General features: G+C 34.6%; 1 protein-coding gene across 11 annotated transcripts; it reads right to left on the minus strand.

The window, feature by feature from the left end:
* LOC18600050 (mediator of RNA polymerase II transcription subunit 33A) lies at positions 9,999–22,008 on the minus strand. Of its 11 annotated transcripts, none has more exons than XM_018121513.1 (16): positions 21,874–22,008; positions 21,737–21,800; positions 21,520–21,596; positions 19,059–19,189; positions 17,196–17,501; positions 16,982–17,092; positions 16,409–16,768; positions 15,890–16,206; positions 15,591–15,682; positions 15,148–15,502; positions 14,808–15,015; positions 14,615–14,729; positions 14,073–14,234; positions 12,043–12,709; positions 11,662–11,868; positions 9,999–11,155 (listed from the first exon to the last, which is right to left on the minus strand). In XM_018121513.1, the coding sequence occupies exons 5-16, from the start codon at positions 17,453–17,455 to the stop codon at positions 10,071–10,073; spliced, it is 3,939 nt and encodes a 1,312-aa protein (XP_017977002.1). In that variant the 5' UTR covers positions 17,456–17,501; positions 19,059–19,189; positions 21,520–21,596; positions 21,737–21,800; positions 21,874–22,008; the 3' UTR covers positions 9,999–10,070. The 11 variants fall into 11 exon arrangements, with proteins under 11 accessions (XP_017977002.1, XP_017976996.1, XP_017977001.1 ...); XM_018121507.1 differs by having other exon boundaries at positions 17,196–17,530; XM_018121512.1 differs by having other exon boundaries at positions 19,059–19,209.

The following is a 22,453-nucleotide window of genomic DNA, read 5'->3' on the forward strand; positions in this document are numbered from 1 at the left end:
ATCCTTTCCTTATCATTACGGGTACCTAGCACTTCACTTAAGATAAAATATATTATATTATAGTGCTAGCAGCCACATACAAATGATGTACTTTATCTCATTGAACTCAAGACTTGACGTTATACCAAGCGTTGAGTCGAGTTTCCACCATTGGTGACTTTCAATTTATGAGCTTGAGTCTCATTCCTTTTGAGGTCTTATTTATAGGATCTCTAGCAAGATTTTTTGTTAAAGGATCCGCCAAGTTTTCACTAGACCTCACAAAAGTTATAATGATCACTCCATCTAAAATTAACTGTCGAACATAGCTATGTCTTAATCCAATATGTCTAGACTTTTCATTATACACTTGGCTATATGCTTTTGCTAGAGTTGCTTCACTATCACAACGGATAGAAATTGGAAAAATTGGTTTAGGCCATAAAGACACACCATAGAGTACATTTCTTAGCCATTCAGCTTCTTTGGTGGCAGCAGCCAATGCAATAAATTCGGCTGCCATGGTAGAATCAGTTATACATGTTTGTTTCTTGGACCCCCAAGAAATGGCACCCCGACCAAGCATGAAGATCCATCCGCTTGTGGAAGCATGATCTTCTAAACTTGTAATCCAACTAGCATCTGAATATCCTTCTAGTACTGATGGATATCCATTATAGCAAAGTCCATAATTAATTGTTTTCTTTAAATATCTTAGTACTCGATTTATGGCTTGCCAATGCAAGGTACTTGGATTACTTGTATATCTACTTAACTTTCCAACAGCAAATGCTATATCTGGCCTTGTACATGTCATTACATACATCAAGCAACCAATTACTCTTGCATATTGTAATTGATCAACAGCCCTACCGACATTAGGTACTAATTTAATTTGAGGATCCATGGGTGTAGATGCTGGTATACAATTAGTAAGATTAAACTTTTCAAGCACTTTTTCAATGTAGTGCGATTGAGATAAAGTTATGTTATTTTCATCTCGAAATATTTTAATTCCTAAAATGACATCTGCTACACCCATATCTTTCATTGCAAAGTTTTTTGACAAAACTTTTTTGTTTCCTCGACTTGTTCTAAATCCGTACAAAAAATTAGCATATCATCCACATATAAGCAAATTATAACACCTTTACTATTTTGAAATTTGCTATATATGCACTTGTCAGATTCATTTATGTTGTAGCCATTAGCTAAAACAATTTCATCAAATTTTTTATGCCATTGTTTGGGTGCTTGTTTAAGCCCATACAATGATTTGACAATTTTACAAACTTTATGCTCTTTTCCTGAAACAACAAACCCTTCTGGTTGTTCCATGTAGACTTCCTCTTCTAATTCACCATTTAAAAATGTTGTTTTGATATCCATTTGGTGAATTACCAACTTATTAATTGATGCAAGGGAGATTAAAAGTCTAATTGTAGCAATTCTTGCTACTGGAGCATAAGTATCAAAGTAGTCAATCCCTTGCTTTTGCGTAAATCCTTTGGCTACTAATCTTGCTTTGAATTTGTCTATGGTTCCATTTACTTTAATTTTCTTTTTGAAAATCCATTTACAACCTATTGGTTTGGAACCTGGTGGAAGATCAACCAAAATCCAAGTATTATTTCCCATTATTGAGTCTATCTCATCATTGATTGCTTCCTTCCAAAATGTAGAATCTTGAGACTTCATTGCCTCATCATATGTAACAGGGTCTGATTCTAAATTAAAACAATAAGGAATCTTATTGTCAATATTTTCCCCTATTCCTTCTATAAGGAACATATAAAAGTCTGGACCAAAATCTTTTACCTTTCTAGCCCTTTTGCTTTTCCTTATTTCTGGTCTAGATTCATCATTATCTTTATTTTGTTCCAATGGAATGACATTTGACTGAATTGATTGTAGTGACTGTAGTTGTCTTAAAACAGATTTGAATCTATTTTCATCAAATATTGCATCTCTTGATTCAATAACAGTATTGATAGAAATTGAATCATTTGGTTCAATTATCATGAACCTGTATGCTTTACTATGTTGTGCATATCCTATGAATATGCATTCTATTCCTCTTTCACCCAATTTCTTTCTTTTGGGTTCTGAAATTTTAACTACAGCTCTACATCCCCAAACCTTCATATAATTAAGGTTTGGTTTCCTTTTCTTCCATTGCTCATATGGGGTCATTTTAGTTTCTTTTATAGGAACTCTATTTAATATATGACAAGCTGTTAACAAAGCTTCTCCCCAAAAACCTTTTCCAAGTCTTGAATATGATAACATAGCATTTACCATTTCAGTCAAGACCGTATTCTTCCTTTCTGCTACACCATTATGTTGTGGTGTGTAAGGTGCTGAAATATGATGGATTATTCCAATGGAGGCAAAATAACTTGGACTATAATATTCTCCACCTCTATCCGATCTTAAACACTTGATAAAAGATTCACATTGTAATTCAACTTCTGATTTATAAACCTTAAATTTATCAAGTACTTTATCTTTAGAATGCAACAAATATACATAGCAATATCTAGAGAAATCATCAATGAATGTGACAAAATATTTCTTTCCAGCTAATGTAGGTGTACTATGCATATCACACACATCACTATGTATTAATTCAAGTAATTTAGTATTTCTTTTAACTTTAGGAAAAAGATTTCTAGTTATTTTTGTTAGCATGCATGTATTACATTTATCAATATTTGGATTGAATTTTGGAATTAAGTCCATTTTATACATGTCATCCAATCTTCTATAATTTAAATGTCCTAATCTATAATGCCATAAATAAGAAGATTCAACCATATAAGCAAAAACATCTATCTTATTATTGACAATATTTAGTTTGAACATTCCATCACACATGTAACCTTTCCCAACAAAAATTTCCCCTTTGGACAGAATGAATTTATTTGCCTCAAATACAAGTTTGAAACCAAACTTATTTAATAGACTTCCAGACACTAAATTTTTCTTAACTTCTGGAACATAGAATACATCTTTCAAAGTTAAAGTTTTTCCAAAAGTGAATTGAAGTTCAACAGTCCCTTTGCCTTTAATCATTGCTGTAGAAGAATTTCCCATGTATAGGAAATTTTCACACTCACTTGGTACGAAATTCTTGAAAAGACTCTTATCATTGCACACATGTTTTGTTGCTCCAGAATCAACCCACTAGGCATCATTTTCTTCAAGCACATTGATTTTAGAAATCATAGCTATAAAATTTTCAAAAGCTATTCTTTTTGAAGAATTATTTTTCTTCTTCAATAATCGACATTCATTCTTGAAATGTCTTGGTTTTCCACAATAGAAACATGTGCTTTTATTTTATCTTTTGAATTTCGAACCATTAGCAATCTGCTTGAACTTCTTTTTGGCAGGTTTAGTGGTCTGTCCTTCCTCTACAACATGTACTTTGGCTTCACCAGAAACAACAACTTGTTCTTGTTTTCTGTATTTCTCTTCAATTCGAAGATGATTTGCCAAAGCCTCAAGAGTTATTTCTTCCTTTTTGTGTTTTAGACTTCTTTTAAAGTTTTTCCATGATGGAGGAAGTTTGTCTATAATGGAGGATACAATTATAGTTTCATCCATTTTCATTTTATATTGTTTAAACTGATTAAGCATTCTTTCAATTTCTCGTAGTTGTTCTATAACAGAACTCCCGCCAACCATTTGATAATTAATAAAGCGACTAACTAGAAATTTCTTACTTGTTGCATCTTCTGTCATGTACCTGGCTTCCAGTTTGTCCCATAATTCTTTTGCAGTAGCCTCATTCTGGTATGTGTCAAATAAGCCATCAGCCAAACCATTCAAGATGTGACCTTTGCACATATAATCGGCATTTTCCCATTTTTGACTTTCTCTCATTGCAGTAACAGATTCATTTTCTTCTTCTTCTGGTCTAGGTGTGGTCAAAACATAAACAACTTTCAAGGTTGATAGTAGGAAATGCATCTTCTTTTGCCATCTTAGAAAGTTGCCACCATCAAACCGATCCAATTTTACAAAGTTAGAAGCCAATTCTCTTAGTGTCCCACTTGCAGCATCCATTATTGGAACAAAGATAAAACCTTAAGATTGTTAGAACACCAAACTGAAAACTTAGAAATTGACTTCAAGGCGTGTATCAATGCCATTATCCTTAAGGTTTTATTCGCTACTTGTAGTGTGCAAAAGAGTTTTCGGTGTATAAACCTTGAAGATACAATGAAGCCCAATGATTGACAGCGTTTTGCACTAACGAAATCAATCCACTGAGCACTCACCGAAATATAACAAGATTATCAAACTTCTATAATATTTTTCTACAGGAAAATAGTATAGAAGAAAATTTAAGAAATTTGAGAAAAAAAGGAAAGTTTTTGTTTTTCTGATATTCGTTCTGTTGGATAAAGGGAGTCTCTTTTATAGGAATAAATGCCTGTTCCCAACAGACACTGTTTGTGTCTGTTTCAAAGAGTTGCTTCCGGTTGGTTTTTTCCAACAGACGTAACTCTTTTTCTTATTTATTTTTTTTTAATTTTATTTATTTATTTCCAACAGACACAACTCTTCTTTTTATTAATTTCCAACCGTCACAATTTTTTCTTTTATTAAGATATGAAATCATATATATATATATATATATATATATATATATTTTATTTAAAAATATCCAACACTGTCACACTCTATTTCCAGCTCTGTTAGAGCTTATATATTTGATTACAACAGCTAATCAACTGAACCCATAAAGATCGGGCTCTGTAAAGAAACAAACAACGGAATTTAATAACAATAATTCCCAACTACTTATGCTTATAACGGCTATTGCAACAGACATCGGTAAAGTAACAAAAGGACATGAGACTTTGAGTTTAACTAGAATACTAAAACGACTCACAGCAAAGCCTTTAGTCAAAACTGATAAGACCAAAACGACACAACTACTTGTGTTTTAATAACAACCAAAAACTCCAAAATTTCACCAAGTCTTCATTCCTCTAACAGTAGTTAGCACTCAGGTTTCAATCATTCTTCAACATACCCCGATGATTGAACACCTGGTAAACACCAAGATTCATTCTCATAAGTTCAAACTTCTCTTTTGGCAATTTTTGTGTGAAGATATCATCAAGTTGCATCTCAATAGGACAGTAAACCAATTGAATTTCACCTTCTTTGACAGATTCTCTAATGGCTTATATGATTTGTCCTCCCATGTTGTACTGGATTTCTAACAATAGCTATGGTTAACTGATTGTCTCCATTTATCTGAGTTGCTTTCTCCTGCTTGAAACCCATATCAGTTAACAATTTCCTCAACTATATAGCACGATTAGTTGCAGCTGTTATAGCTATATACTCAGCTTCAGTAGAAGACTGAGCCACAGCATATTGCTTCTTGGTATTCCAACAGAAAACAGCACTGCCAAATGAAAAACAAAAATGACCAGCGTTTTTTGAGTCATCAATAGATCCTGCTCAATCACTGTCACTAAAACCTATTAACTCACAACTTTCGTCCTTCATGTACTTCAAACCCAAGTTCATTGTACCTTTAATATACCTAGGGACCCTTTTTGCAGTAGTGAAATGACAAACAGATGGACTTTGCATGAATCTGGAAAACATGTTTGTAGCAAACATAATGTCAGGTTTAATAGCTGACAAGTACAAAAGAGAGCCTACCATGCTTCTGTACAGCATTCCGTCAGCTTTCCCTCATTCATCCTCTTTGATCAGCTTGTTTCCAGTAGTAAATCGTAGGTCTATAGCTTTGCAGGAGTCCATATCAAATTTCTTCAACAGGTCCTTGGCATATTTTTTTTGATGCAGGATTATTTGATCAGGCAATTGCAACACCTCCATGCCTAAAAAATAGGACATAAGTCCCATGTCTGTCATATCAAAGACATTCATCATTTGTGTCTTGAAATCTTCCAAATAACCTTTGTCTGGCCTTGTTATCAACATATCATCAACATAAAGGTCAACAATCAACACAATTAACTCATTTGACTTCTTGACATATAAAGTATGCTCATTCACACTCTTAACAAAGCCTTGGTTCTTAAAGTGCTCATCTATCCTCTCATACCAAGCTCTAGGAGCCTGTTGCAAGCCATACAATGCCTTTCTCAGCTTGTAAATTTTGCCTTCATTACCTTCCTTCACATACCCTTCAGGCTGTTCTATGTAAATATCTTCAGATAACACACCATTCAAAAAAGCAGATTTCATGTCTAAGTGAAAAATTTTCCAACCTTCCCTAGCTGATAATACAGTGAGCAATCTAATAGTGAAAAATTTTCCAACCTTCAGCCATCCATATTTTATTTTTATTTTAAAATTTTTGTTTCTTTTTATTTTCTTTTTAAACAAATAAAGGTGTAAATTGTACTAATAATCTTAACAGAACCGTAAGATTTTATTTTCATTCGTGCTTTTTCAAATTCATTCGTCTAGGAATTGCTTATAGAATATAGATAGAATGTTCTATCCAAGTGCCACATACACGTTTACTTATGTGATTTTAGTCACATGGGCATACATATAGCTCCAAGGTGACAAATTCCTTCTCAAATTTTAAAGTTGCGTTCATTGATGGATGAATTTAAAATAAATTCAAAGAATCAGAAAATAAAACATAATGACAAGGGTACAAATTAGTGGTACACTTTACTCAACAAATAGAGAAAGATTAATAAGTTTCTTCACTCAGCCAAGTTTTTCATGCAGATTGAATATTTTGATCATCCACATCCCCTGAGCTTTAATGAGGCTATTGAACAGAATCGAAATCTTCTCTGCAATGCTTACAGTTTGGAAATTTCTACCCAAGCCTGTGCTTGTAAATATTGCAAATACTACTTACACAAAACATGCACCACATTGCCTTATGAGGTGCCACACCTTTCGCACCCCAGCATCCTCTCAAGCTCTTCACGGGTGGATGTAAGTCATTCACATGTGATGAATGCAGAGACCATTCTTATGGGTTTGTTTACAAGTGCAATCCATGCGATTTCACTCTTGACATGAAATGTGCTACCACTCCAATGGTAGCACCTAAAAATGAGGGCCAAAGGCTAAAATAGATGGAGAGATTATCCAAGTTGTTGTGCCTTTTCAATGAAGATCATAAGCTAGAGTTTTTGAATTGTAGACCCGATCTCAAAGAAGATTTAAAATGCCATGCTTGCTGCTACCAATCATGGGTCCATCCTATAGAGTGGTGATTGTCTTTGGTTCGTCCTTCATGAATCTTGTCTTGCACTTATGAGGGAGATGCGACGCCCATTTCATCCACTACACCCCCTTCACCTGCAAGTCATCCGTTGTCATGAATGTTGTTCTGTCTGCAGATATGGAATTCAAAAGAATCAGCTATAGTTGTCATCAGTGTGATTTCCACCTTGATCTTGATTGTGCTAATTTCCTGAGGCCGGCTTTAAATTTTAAGTCTCACATGCATAATCTTTATTATTTTGACCAGATACTCGAAATTCCTTCCACATATGTCTCAGATGCAAACAACCTTTCAGTGGTGCCCCTTTTTATTTCTGCGTGGAGTATGATATTGTATTTGCACTTGAAATGTGTTCCAATACCACACCCAATCAAATTCAAATGTCACATTTATCGTTTGACTCTTGAAGATAATTTTGTGATAGATAATTCAAGAAAATACTATTGTGACATTTGCGAAGAAGAAAGGAACTAAAGAAATCATGTTTATCCCTGTGAAGAGTGTGATAGATTATTTGTTGCCCACATCAAGTGCATGCTTCCTGTGGTAAGTTTACCACTATGATCTTCTAAGTAGACTTTGTCTACACTACATTACTGATTGGAAAATAAGAATATAAATTAAACATATACTTCACAAAATTATATACACCACCTCTTATACTGATTGGCATTTATTACTCCAGCTAATTTTATCAATTTCAATCTAATAAGCCTGATTTTAATTTTATTTTTTTTGTTAGAAGTAAAATGGAATTTTTGTGTGTGCTTGGTAAAACTTATTATTGAAATTTTTTTGTTGGATAATTTGTGAACAAACTATACATGTACAGACTAAAGATGCTAAACATTGCAATTTATTTATTTCTTGGAATAGTTAATATTTTCGAGGTCTACATTTTTAAAATCTAACAAAATCTATGGTTTCAGCATGAAGAAACTGAACCAGCACTAGAGGCTTCCTCAAATTCGGAATTAGACTATGACAACACTTCTATCCAGGCTGATAGCGAAATGAATCAACAGAAAAACAGCAGAATGATCCGAGGAGGAGCAGTAGAGAGAAAAGGATTCTTGGCTAGAGGAAGAGTTTAACTTCGTGGAAGAACTGTTACGTTAACATTACTATGCATATCCAGAGAACTTTGAACGTTTCCCGATTAATAGGCATCAAAACTTTGACTCCTGTGGTGCAACAAAGCAACTGAATTTCGGACCCTTCATGACCTTTAGCCACCCAGCTTAATCTTATATCTCTCTCTTCCATTCTGAATAACTTTCAATTCTGGCATTTTATTTGCTCCTTTAACACTTGCACAAGCAATAAGTACTCCCTCCCTCTTACTATCTCTTTCTCAAACTTGTTGATCAGATAATGACACAGTTCAGCTTACCAGAATATTGATGCAAAATCTTACTGTCTTTGCCTGGCAATTTGGATGCACAAAGATCAGCAAGACTGATGAGAAGGCAGAAACCCACGACTGCAATTAAATAAAAGGAAAAAGGTAATGTATGCACTTGAATGATCTATTTTGCCCTTTGATAATCTAAAATACAACCACAAAATGGCTTTAAAGAATCATCCTCCTTTTCCATGGTAGTGAAAATAATGTCTATTAATTATCCTTGCAAATGCTCCTAATTAAATCATAACTCTATCATACATGACACAAGATTAATTAGGAATAAAGGTTTTTTAACATTCACATATAAAGGTTTTTTCAAGGACTTATACCCCCTTGTTTGGGTATTTTGACTTCTCTGAGAAAGCTATACTTGGATTCCAGCAAATTGCATTCAATAATACCCTTCAAAGCCTAAAAGATATGTTGGAAGCAGACTTGTCTTCAAATTATCTTAATGGTTTGCTTCCACTAGATGTTGGCAATTTGAAGGTTCTAACATATTTGAATTTGTCAAGGAATCTATTATCAAGTGATATTCCAATGACAATTGAAATTCCCAATGGTCTACAATTTTATCTCTATTTAGCAATAAACTACAAGGTCTTATTCCTCAATCATTGGGTGACATGATTAGTTTGGAAAGCTTAGATTTGTCTGAAAACAATTTGTTTGGAATCATTCCCAAGTCTTTTGGAAAAACTTTCGTATCTCATATACTTTAATGTGGTTTTCAATAGATTGGAATGAGAAATCCCCACGGATAGATGCTTTCAGAACCTCACAGCTAAATCATTTATAAAGAATTATACATTTTGTGATTCACCTCGACTACAAGTCCCTCCTTGCAAAAATAACACTCATTAACTATTGAAGACAACCTCAGTGCATGTGTTGAAGTATGTTTTACCAATAATTGCTTCGATAATATTGATACTTACCTTCATTATCGTCTTTAAAAAATTTCAAAATCCAAGTACAAATCTTTCAATGAATGAAAGTTTGAATTTGGAAATAAAGAGCAAAAACTTGTATAATAAACTTCTGCAAGCAACTGATAGATTCAATGAAGGTAACTTGTTTGGTTTTGAGAGTTGAACTCTACATTTTCCAACTCTAATTTAGAAGCTAATTTTGATCTTTCCAAATCAATGAAGAATTGAGGAATCTACCAAACTCCCTCTTATGAACTACACAATCTACAAGAAATCTGATTTAGGGGTAATATGTTAAAACAAATTGTATAATAATAATAATAATAATAATGATCTCTTTCGGTCTTTTCTAACCTGTTTGCTTGCATGGCATAATAGTGAGAGTATGGACTTCATAGAGCAAGCCAAGGCAAAGAAACCGAGATAATACGCACAATGAACTCCAAACGTCACATTCGTACTCTTTAATTTTGCATATGAAAGATCTTAGATTCCATCTTCAATAAATTACATTTACTAGTTCAGCTACAGATTCAATGGCAGAAATCCCACCTCTTTCAAGGAGAGATAAAGCCAGCTCATATTCATGCCATCCTATCAATCCCTTGGCTAGTTTTCGCAATGTCTCTAGCTTCACTTGTTGAATCCATGCAGGAGCACAGTTCACTATTAAACCAACCAAACAAGAGACATAAGCCCTCCAAGTGGCCGGGTCGCAACCAAGCAATATGTGTCCCTCCAAAACCCTTGCCAAGAAGTCCATGTGGACCCCAACCACACATGCTCGTTTAGAGATTGCCCATGATGGTGCTTTCGCTCCAACACACCATGCAAGTGACCCTGACATCATCAACAAATATGCCATTGCATAACCTTCCACTATACAGGTAACAGAACTCACGTTACCAAGTTTTTCTCCTCTAGATGAAAGCAACCAGGTCAATATAGTTTCTTGATACAGTTCTTGGACCAGTTGAAACCCACCTGACACACATAAAAGGCTAGCACCAAGCATTGCCACCTCCCTTGCACTGTCAACAGCAAACGACAATGATGAATTGCTAGACCGCAAGTTGCGGGTGTCTTTGCATGTCCATCTTGCAGCTGATTCCCTAGCATACTCAGCCACCAATTTTACAATCACATCATTCACATACTGCACATCTTGTATTGTCCTACAAGACCGAAGATATAGAAACCCCGGAGCTATGGAAGGACAAACACCAGCTGTTGCAATAATGCTACCTAGTAAACCATTCACACCACTTTGATTGGTTGACAATGTTGAATTGTTAGATCCCAAAAATGAAGTAAAACAACTTCTCAAGAGCTGTTCAATTGCTTCTTTGTTTTGCCTGAAAATTGAGCGAGAACATGATACAACAATGAAGTTGTGCCAACGGTGAATTTTTTGAGCCCAAAGAGAACCAATTATAGTAATGCTAGGCCAGGGGCAACTTGATGCACAGTTCTCTAGTGCTGGACCAACAACGGCGTGGATGTACTCCAAGCTCTTGTTAAGTTTGAAAGTAATAGTTAAACTAACAAGAGCTGCAATTGGCAGTGGAAGCATTACAGAAGTTCCTGCATAACCACTCTGAATGAGTATAACTACACACCACAAAAGAATGAGACTTTTATCATTTATTTCAAGCAATTCGCCTTTGTTTTTTTTAATCATAGTATGTAAAAGGCCTGTAATGGCCACACTGCATGCCTAGTGGAGGTTTTGGAAAATAAGGTATTCTCACACGAACATAAACCTCACCTTTTTCATACTAATTAAATTACCAATCAGGAGATAGCCCAGTAATCAGATAAAGAAGAAGATATTTACTCAAATTCATGAAAAAACTTGCTACTATAATGATTTAATATATAAATATGTAACGCTTGAGCATCTAGCTTAGTAATTGGTGCATGTTCGAATCCTATGAAAATCATAAATTATTTTGTTGATGGTAATTAAATATATGTTGAAATCTGTATGTGTACTTAAATAATGATATATTTCGGAGGAAAATCATATTACAACTTAGAAAGGTGTGTACAGCTCAGAGTAGACAAAAAAAAAAATTGTTGGTACCTACCCAAGGAATAGCTTGGAACATGAACACCAGCAGTAGCAAGTATTTCTTTCATTTGAGACTCAACCAATGGAAGATAAGCTGCTGGACTAGGCCAATCTGTTCCATTCATTGGAACTGGTTTCCATATACCACGAGTAACTTCAGCACAGAAATAGCTAATAATAACAGCAACAGATGCGGGCAAGAAATCAACAAGGTCCCTCAGGCCTGCAGAAGTCCAAAATCAAATTAGCTGTATAACGATCAACAAATGGAAGGTATAATGTAAATTTTAGTTAGTGTGCCATATTAGGAAGAGAATGATGGATTAAACAAGTAGTCATGCTAAGCAAGAAATCCGAAAATAAAATAAGGCCAAAATCTAAAACTAGCTTTTATTACCTGTTGTGACGTCTCGAGATGAAAGCCTTTCATAGGCACAGGCAGTTAAAATTGCCTCGAGAACAAAAGGAGTGGCTTCCAACACATCCCATGCAGAAAGCATAGGTATCTGATAAACATCTTCCCTGGAACTTGCAAGGGAACCACAAATGCTGCTACTTGATGGCGTTGCAGAATCACCTTGTGAGGCCCCACTTTCGGCCATTTTTCGATAAATCATACTTAAAATCTTATTAGCAACTTCATGAACAGGGTTTCCACTACAAAGCCCAGAAAGCGTTGAAGCAATACATGATCTGTTTTGACAATACCAAGCTCGTAACTTTGGAAAATAATCAATGTATATGGGCTTGTTTGATGCAAATTCTAACTGCTCCGAGTTGCTATCCATTTCATCATGAGTAGCAAAATTTTGTGAGGCAATGCGGCTATTTCGCAATAACAAGAGATACTCCAAAGTAAGCTCACCACCCATTACTCCTCCAGTCGTGCATAGCTCAAGAGGAGGTTTGTAGAATTTCCACAAACGAAGGAGAAAGAGAAATGCCGCTGAGAAAACCATGTAAATTGAAGGCTCATCACCTGTACTTGATTTGCTACATGGTGTAGGTACGAGCGATCCAAATGTCTCACAAAGTGGCATGAGAGAAGCTGCAACTTCAGGTATCTGTTGGTATCAGAACTTTAAATATATCAGATTGAGTGATTCCTAGCTTGCAACAATCTACTAACATCAACAGAACGACAAAAGATCCAAAGGGAAAACAAGAAACTGAATAAAAAAGTTTGTCCACAACTGCAAAGCAATAGAGTGGCTCAAGGGCTAACCATCCAATTGATGCAGATTGAGTATATATTCACACCTATTATTTAAATCTGAGCTTTGTCTGATTGGTCCTTAAGTTTAACCAGTCATGATTGTCCCAGCTACAATTTTGAAACAATGAGCTTTATTTTTTTTGTCTTTCCTTTTCAAGATTTTTTATCACTTCTCAAAATTTTCAAGTTTGTTTTTTCTCTTTCTTTTTTTATCAATAAAAATTTTATGTGGATACAATGATTTCTAGTTGCACAGCAAATTTGTCGTCAGGTGTGCAATGCTCTCTCTTAAGGATAGGGAGAAGAAAGCACAAACTGAGAGTGATCCAAAACAAGTTTTTTTTTCTTTTTTAATTAAATGTTGAGGTCCAATTTCTACTTTATTTTTAATTAAATGATCCTATCAAGTTTATTATAAATGTGTTTTAATTTAGCTATACACTGCATGCAACATTTATGCTACACGTCAACTGTTGTTGATATTAATTTTATGTGTCAACATGCACTCACTTCTGTAATATATTTTTCCATATTTATCCTACACAGGTTCTTAAGGCTTTACAATTGAGGTTAAAAATTGCTTCATAGATTTCCCAAGAGAGCATATCAGCTGCAAAATTTTTATAATATTATTCTCTATTAATTAAAAGTGCTTACATTCTTATATATAGATTATAATAATAAAAAAAAGACCTAAAACATGTCTGAAACCATAAATGCAAAAAAAATAATAAAGAAAACTTTAAATAAACCTTTGACCCAAATTCTTAGATTTCTAGCAAAATAAAGAATTAACAGAAGCCATACCCAAGAAAATAAAAGTCACATACAACTTTGTTTTTTTCGTTTCACTAGTTAGCAGTTCTTAGATAAAACTTGCAACGATTAACTTAAGGAAAGATAAAATAAGACTTAATCATAGCCTCTGTAGTTTTAATAATGTCCTAACTCAGTCTGAATAAAATAAAGATTATGCCTTTGGAATTAATACTTTGTTGTCTAAAACATGGTGTTTGAACAATCACTTTATCATGAGAAAAATTGGCTCATAAACAAGCAAATAGAATGAAGTCCCATCAGTATGTTGCTTGTATGTTAGCCAACAACAACCAGGTTGTCATGAACAATCTTATTAAGGAAATGAAGTTGATATGACTACTATATCTTAGAGATCCAAAAAACTACAAAAGGTTTCACAGTACATCACTTACCACTCCATGTAAAGAGAGAATATGGACAGTGTCAATAGAGGAAGCTCCAAACAGAACAGCACACAGCATTGGCATATGGTCAATCAAGTGATTCCTTGGTCCAACATAACCAGGAGGCACAGGAGGAGAAAGAAGTTTGACAACAAAGTGTACCACATGTTCCTGCCAAAGACAAGTAAATTTTCCCTTTGAATAAAAAGTAGGCAGCAAAAAGCGCAAAAAGGGTGAAATAAAGTGCTATAAGCTCTGATCTCCTCATGCTTCAAGTATGAAATAGAATAAATGTGGGGCTTCTAGTGACAAACAAATTCTAATTGATGCCCATTTCAGATAAAACAATAAAACTGAAAAGACAAGAAGTGGCTTTTCTTTGGTGACCATTTGCAACTCATCAACAAATTCAAGAAAGAAAATTAGATTTCTGAATAACCATAGCAGGTAAATTCATGAGAAACATTTTAGGTCACAATAAGCAGATAAGAAAACTTTTGAAACTGCCAACTTTAACTGTTTTAAAACAATATGTACTATGGACAAGGTACCTGAACATTCCATCCCTGGCTAAGGGATGCACCACATAGAATCTTTGCAGCTGCCGACTTCTCCTCGACTGACCCATGCAATGCAATGTGATATAGTTTCTCTATCTCCGCTAAACTTAAATATGAGAGCCATGAAGAAAATCAAATTAATGAATTTTCCAACCAAGAGCTAACTATAAAATTCTCACTATACCTTGAAGCAGGAGTTGTTAAAAGAGAATTTACTAGATGACCACTAAGTGGAGCTCCTTCCATAAAAGTAGTCCAAGGAGATTTCTTAATTGGTGATAATTCAGACGAGACCATTGAAGAAGAGACATAACCAAGCCAAAAATATGCTGATGAGTCAATCAAATTTCTCGCAATGCAAGCTTCCACAATGAGGTGCCTCATGTTGCCACCTAAACGTAAAGCACAAAATAAGTACAAAAAGCACCAAGGAAATAAAAGCAACTAGACAATAGAATAAGCCCTAGATGTCTCTAGTCATAATCAGCTGTGGGAGTAAAATTACATATACACATTCAAACTACCTGCATTTAAGCAAGTTTCAATAGGACTACCACTATTTCTACCATCCCTGCGGTTCTTTAAAATGAAGCTGGAAACTTTTGCAGCAGCAGCATTAGCTGCAGCCGTGATGGATGCTGGAGGGCTTAGAAGCCCGGAAAAGTTTCCAAGCAGCTGGAGAGCAGAAATCAATCCCGATTTTGTTGCATCACAGCCCTTTTCACCCATTCCATCCTCATACCTAGATTCCTGAGAAGAAGAGGATTGCAATTTCGCCTCATCCTCAAAGACATTAGCAATTGCCAAGGGCACAATAGACAGAAGGATGCAAAGACGAGCCTCAAGATGTGGAATAGGGCCTTCTAGGGGATCACGCTCCTGCAATGAAGAAAATGGCAAAAAATGAAATTAAAATTTGCACATGTTTTTCTTTGTAAAAGTGATTATTGTAATGGCTAATCTGAACTCGTTGCACAAGTCGAAGGGCCGAAAGCCAAAGTGCTAGGAAGGTCTCTTTCCAGCTTGCTCTATTAAATACTCGGAGTGTATAAATTGTTTCTGCAAATACAGCACCAAATCAAACCCTTGCAAATGCAGAACACATTACCTTCCTTTATTCAATATATGGAAAAAGAAAAAATTTAACAAGAAAACACAAATATACAGATTGATACTTACAAAACATGTGCATATGCATGTTGTGCATACATTAAATATATATATAAAAAATTAAGCACAAATAATACTGAAACTTCAAGTGGATACCTCTGAGAATAACAATAGCTGATTTGACAGAGAGTTGCTTCCCATCCATAGCATTCTCCATGTAAATATCAAAAGGCACCCAACAAGCAGACTGTCCAGAACCAAAATTGCAGCAAGAAACTGGCTTGCATGATCCTTTACCCACCAGCATTCCAATGAGCCGATGTTTCTTTAACTGGTACTCAAAACTTGGAATTCTCTTGACGTTGGCCAATAGTCTAGCCAAAATTTGGTTCGCAGATGTTAGACTCGGGCATGCCGACTTATTTGCTTCAAGAAAGTGCAACCTTTGCAGGAGGTCATTGAATTTTTCTGGCCTATCAATAAGGACATAAAACAAGACATGAGAATGATAGTTCAATTAGATATATAAAACGCTTCAATGTTAAACCCTAAAACTTCAACAAAAATGTTTGAAAACAACCATCATTGCCACAAAACAGGAAAATAATAGTAAGGTAATTGAGAGAAAGGATTATGACATTGAAGGCATAGTAAATGAAGAATGATCATGCATACATGTTGAGATACACAAGCCTAAGTAGAACCATAGCTCTTAGACTCTCTGTTAGTTGTCCTAAGACCTCTATAGCCAAAAAAGAATTCTTCCATCTCATCTGTTCAAGTTGTTTGTCTCTTTCAATATGATAAACTCCTCCAGTGTCTGTGTCAATTGGATGATGATCCATGCTTCCAGTCCCAACTGCTCCATTTTGGGCATCTAAAGAAGTCATTCGTAATCCCCAATCATCCAATATGCAGTCAATCAAGGCAGTGACAATAGTTGAAAAGAAGAAGACAAAAGCATGGCCAAGCTCCACAACATGGACTCCATAATTCTGAGAAAGTTGGAGGGTAACATCAACAGAATCTACAATCCTGTGAAACAACAGATGAAGAGTTACCAAAGGTAGTGGGTGAGAATTTGGCCGTGATCCCATATTAATTTAGCAAGCATGTAATGGAATTTTGTGCAATGCAGAGAACAGAAATTACAATCATAATTTTTCAAGAGAAAATTGCCAATTTTTACAAATTCATTTAAAACTTAAAACAATAAATTTACCACAAATTAGTCCAGAAGTTACTCACTGTTGTTTACAAGTATCAGGAACAGATGGGTCAAATGATAATGCATACTGGCGGAGAAGCTCAACATAAAGCCTATATGCCTCTGGTTGAGAGTGTCGGAAAGGAATGACTCTGGGTAAAGAACAATCATTTCAGGCAAAGCTTTGAGACTAAGCAATGATTTTTCTTCGTTTACATAAATTATCTTTTAACATGAAAATGAAAAAGCAAAAACCTGCAGGTGAGTAAGGAGAGGACATGGAGGGGAGAAAGGAGGCGGGAAGAGAACGCATGCTGTAGAAACTTCCAGAGTGATGGTTGATTGGTACGGAAGCAGAGATGGGAGACGAGCACCTGCCCTAACTCAACACTGGGCAGTCCCAATCCATGGGAGACTATGCATTTCGCCATCTCCGCCACCCAAACCAGCGGCGTGGTGTCCTCCTGCTCTTTCCACCGTGCGATCCTCTGCTCTATTTCTTTTTCTATTTCCATCTCCAAACTTTCAACTTTCAACTCTCAGGCTCAGCTCCAGGCTATGCTGTTCGCCATTTTCGATGAATTGGTGTCCTTCGACAAGTCAAAGTCATATAAAAATAAGGTATTTCTACTCTACCATACAAAGGCAATTGTGGAAGAATAATTAAAACAAAAATAGGTCTCCTTATCTTCAAACCAAGCCACAAACAAATGTGTGCACATAAGTGATTATTAAATCAACACTACTATAATTGTTTCCCATTAACATGATCTATTTATTATTGCCATCTGCTTAATAGAGAGTAGTGATTGACCTATTGGAAGAAAGGCCCTTGTGGACGGGTTCCAAAGGAAAGGTTGTCAAAGTTGAGATAATATAACTGACTTTTTTTTTTTTTGAAAAGCATAATGTAGCTGAATTAAAGGACATATTAGGCTAGCTTTCAATTTTCGATGGAAACTTGCAAAAAGCAACTCTTTTAGTGTCAGCATCCAAACTAAAATAACATGACATCCTAAATGGGATAACTGTTAAAGAAGCAAAAGGGCTATGACCCCACGATATTGATATTTAATTTCCACAACAAGATCAATGTCTAGAATATGTTTGAATAGCATCACAAACTTCAAAAGAAGGGGGACACAACCTTCAATGGACAAAATGTCCTATCTCTAGTAAAATCATACTCCACTTTGTCTTCATTGTGGACAGCAGAAACGCTAATATATGTAACTTGAAATGATAATATGCAACAACTAAAGTTTTGCCATGTAAAGGAAAATGAATGATGTGTTTATGCAGCTATTCACAAACCTTGATGACAACTATATGAGCAGGCAGATTAACACCCCAGGCCAAAGTAGCTGTGCAAAACAGGTACCTAAATAGGAAGGACCAACCTCAAACTGAAAGTTGAATCACCTTTACCCTAAACCCTAAACCCTAAAACCCATATAACTAAGAACTTAAGCTTGAAACATTATATAAACTGAAAGTTGAATCAGCTTTACCCTAAACCCTAAACCCTAAAACCCATATAACTAAGAACTTAAGCTTGAAACATTATATAAACTGAAAGTTGAATCAGCTCTACCCTAAACCCTAAACCCTAAAACCCATATAACTAAGAACTTAAGCTTGAAACATTATATAAACTGAAAGTTGAATCAGCTCTACCCTAAACCCTAAACCCTAAAACCCATATAACTAAGAACTTAAGCTTGAAACATTATATGCACCCGAGCATTTGGCTTATTGGTTGATGCATTATCCCCCTGCCTAAAGAGCAGGGCTTGAATCCCGCCTCCCCCAATTATAAAAAAAAAAAAAAAAAAAACTTGAAACATTATATACAAATAAAATAGGAAAGCAAAAAAATTTCTGGGAGTCCTTTGACAAGTAGTAATCACATAAATGTAGCCAACAAATTCAAACATTTACAATATTTCCATAAAAGGGTGCAAATATTAAAAAACTAAATCAGGAAAGGGGGAAATCAGTTGTTAAAAAACTAATTGCTTTCAATAAAGGCAATAAGCAAAATTTCCAACCAGATATTAGCTAGATACCTATTCATCACACGTGTGGATAGAACGTGCAAAATGGATAAGGATATACCTTCTTAAGACAGCTGCAATCAATTCCAAACCTTAAAACCTCCAAAATGGCGAACCCCAGTTCACGATTGAACCCAAAAACCTCCGATTTTCTGAACAAGACGAGATTCCTTTGTCTAGTAGCGTAATAACCTTGAAAAGAACAGAAGAATCTAGAAGAAGACAGAAAACATAGACGAAAAGGAGAGAAAAGAAAAGGGGAAAATTACTTCAACAAAATCAATGTGAAATATTAACTAAAATTACCATGTCGATCACTGATGTTTTAAAGGAACAAGAACCAATATTAAATGGAGTCAGAGAAGGGATCAAGGGAAGCAAAATCGATTCAAAGGGTAACGAAGGCATATTAACATCTTATGCTCTTCAAAACCCCTAATTTTCTACAAGTAAACACCTATTTTGTTCTTTTCTTTAATGAATCGAGTTTTGGAAGAATAAAAAAAATCCTAAAAAAAAAGATTAGGCAGGAAAAGATGAAGGAAATGAGATCAGTGGAAGAGAAGAAAAGGGAAGGGAAATGTTGTAGTCACTAATTAAAAAAAACCCTATTCTGTTCTTTTCAATGCATTTTTTTTGTTGGGTAAGGATTTTTCACTATTTTTAAAAAATGGGTATTTAATGTACATTGAAGTTAATTTATAATTAAAATTTTGATGGCTTTAAATTTAGTTAAGATGTATGAAAATTGATTAATAAAAATATTGATTAAACAAATATTGATTTTAAATTTATTTAAAAGCACGTGTTAATTAGTCTAAGATGAAAGTACATTCCTTAGTTATATATTTGCACATGTGTTAGTCTAAGATGAAAGTCATAGATAACCATGGCCCATGGTTGCATATAAAGATTTAATATATATATTTGCACTAAAGTTTATGCTTAACACCATATATTAATTAATATTAACAAATAATTTATATCATTTAAAATATATAATTACATGAAATTTCATATTAATTAATACAAATTTAGATAAATATGTATGTTTTATCAATTTTAAATATTTATAAAAACTTAAATATATACTATACACAAAAACTAAAATATAATATTTATATTTTATCCAAATTAAAGTACTTCTTTTTTTTTTTTTGTTGATTTGGATAGGTGCTTGTTTTCTCTACAAGGCTTTTCTATTAAGCAAAGCACAGCTGTCCATGTTTGGTACGATACTTACCGGTTCCTTTTTTTTTTTTCCGCACGGGAGGATGATTTTAAAGGTGCTAAGATGAGTGATTTTCCCTATAAGAAATCAGATTGAAGTCTAGTTTTTTTTTTTTTTTTTTTGAAAAGCAGATTTAAGTCTAGTTTATTAGAGCATGGAATACATGTCAATATAACAGATTTTAAGCTCAACTTGGAGCTGATATTATATGCTAGGCCTATGAAGCTCATTCAAGCATCTCTAATCAGAATATAATTGACAAAAACTAGCTTCAGAGGTGTACATGCAGATAACAGAGGCTTATGACAGCAAGCAGGAACTCATTGACAAGTATAGCAATTGTAGACATACCAAAAGTGGCAGATTTCTGAGATCATCCTCGGGCTAGATTATTTGTTAAGCCTCACAGGCTAGGTCAGATATTTCCAAAATAACAGATACGAAATTTAAACAACCAAGCTAGCCCCAACAAATTCATTAACAGAAAATCAGAATATGATAGAGCTTACCATGAAGCTATCTCACATAATAGTCACCTGGGCTTTGCCAAATATAATAGGCCTCAAAACCAAGAGAATAACAAAATAATCAGACTTGCTCGGTGCTAAAGCTTACCGGGGGAAGGGATATCATGCTATTATAGCCGTTAGATGGAATATTCATCACACAGACTTATCCAGTATTATAGCCGTTAGATGGAATATTCATCACACAGACGCATCCAGTATTTTAGCCTTCGGACAGAGTAACTGATCTCATTGGATCATAACAGACTCATCCGGAATCATATTCATCGGACGGAAATATATAATCAGCTCTATGTGAGCTATTTTGCCAAAATGCAGGGTATACCCATGTTCCGGAATTTAACTCCATTTAAATAATGGCTAGTTCAATAAACCATGTTCAGTTGCAAAAAATACCAGACCACAACAGGTTTTGGGATTCTATTCCCACATGGATATCAACCGTATAATTGCCATTAAGTGGAGCATGCATCAGAACAAAACAACAGAATACTATTGAAGTTTAAATCACTTAAAAGTAGCTATATATATATATATATATATATATATATATAATAACTCTAAAATAAAAATGGGAAACAAGCTATATACACATACATACACCAATTTTTCAGAAAATTCAGAATCAGAAATTTAGTCCCAAAATCAAGAAATGACCTAACAAATATTCTGCTAGCCTAGCAAATCACAGACGTGCTATTCATGCTCAGTTTATATATATATATCTCAGAATAATTTCATTTCAAAAACTAACACCCACTCACCTTGACTAAAAGTTCTTCAACAGCTAGCAATTTTCCAAACCTTGCTCACCAACACTTATTTGAGCCTCCCGTACCACCTAAACAGAATAAAATCTCAGAAACCCTGTTTTCAGAAAGTTCCAGGATTTCTAAGCATAACTCAGTTTCATTTCTTCACTAACAACATCCAAACTAAAATCCCAGAATTTCCAATCATCAAAATACCTCAAACTCTTACCTTAGTGGCCAACCCATAGAATCCTAACTTCAAATTGCTTCAGCTTGAGCCTATTGTGACTTGGCTGTAATATAGACAGAGTTTAAGCTTTAAACCGATTAAACCCATGCTCAATCCACAAGGGAGTTAAATCTTACCTTTGGTGTGTGTTTCTAAGCCTCAGAGTGCTGCTACAAAGCCTGAAGATCCAAGGGGTAACTTGGGAGCTCACTGGTAAAAGACGAGAGCTCAAGCTCTAAGAACAAGGGAGTTTTTTTTTCTTTTTTTTAAGGTTTCAGTCTTATTTTAGCTTAAGGATCCCGTCCTATTTTAATTTAATTGGGCCAATCAAAACCCAGCAGCAGAATTTAACTTTAGCCCATTTCTTAACATTTCTCTTGGGCTTTATTTTCCATTAATCCATTTTCCACACCTACTTTGGTTTCTTAATTTTATTATTATTATTATTATATTTATTTTATTGCATTTATTTATTATTATTTTCATAAATTCTCTTTCCCTCAAATGTTTACTTAATCAATTTAGATTAAACCTCTATACGCTAAGCTTAAAATTAATTCCTCAATATATTATTTTTTAGTAAGCATATTACTGCATAATGCATATGTATGGAGAATTGGAATGTTACAGGAATGATAAATTCCAAAGATATTGTCGAAGAGGTTTCTGGCATTCTGTTCCAAAATAGAAAAAGAGGATGCTGGTGAGACTTGGATC

This window comes from Theobroma cacao, chromosome 5 (assembly GCF_000208745.1).
Source record: "Theobroma cacao cultivar B97-61/B2 chromosome 5, Criollo_cocoa_genome_V2, whole genome shotgun sequence".
Lineage (NCBI taxonomy): Eukaryota > Viridiplantae > Streptophyta > Magnoliopsida > Malvales > Malvaceae > Theobroma > Theobroma cacao.

Coding starts and splice junctions, on each gene's coding strand:
- LOC18600050 (XM_018121514.1), bottom strand. CDS start 17,455: ATGGAAATAGAAAAAGAAATAGAGCAGAGGATCGCACGGTGGAAAGAG. Junction 16,207..16,408: donor AGGCTTGTGTATCTCAACAT/GTATGCATGATC, acceptor CCTTATTGATAG/GCCAGAAAAATTCAATGACC. Junction 11,156..11,661: donor TGTTCCAAGCTATTCCTTGG/GTAGGTACCAAC, acceptor GTGGTTATGCAG/GAACTTCTGTAATGCTTCCA.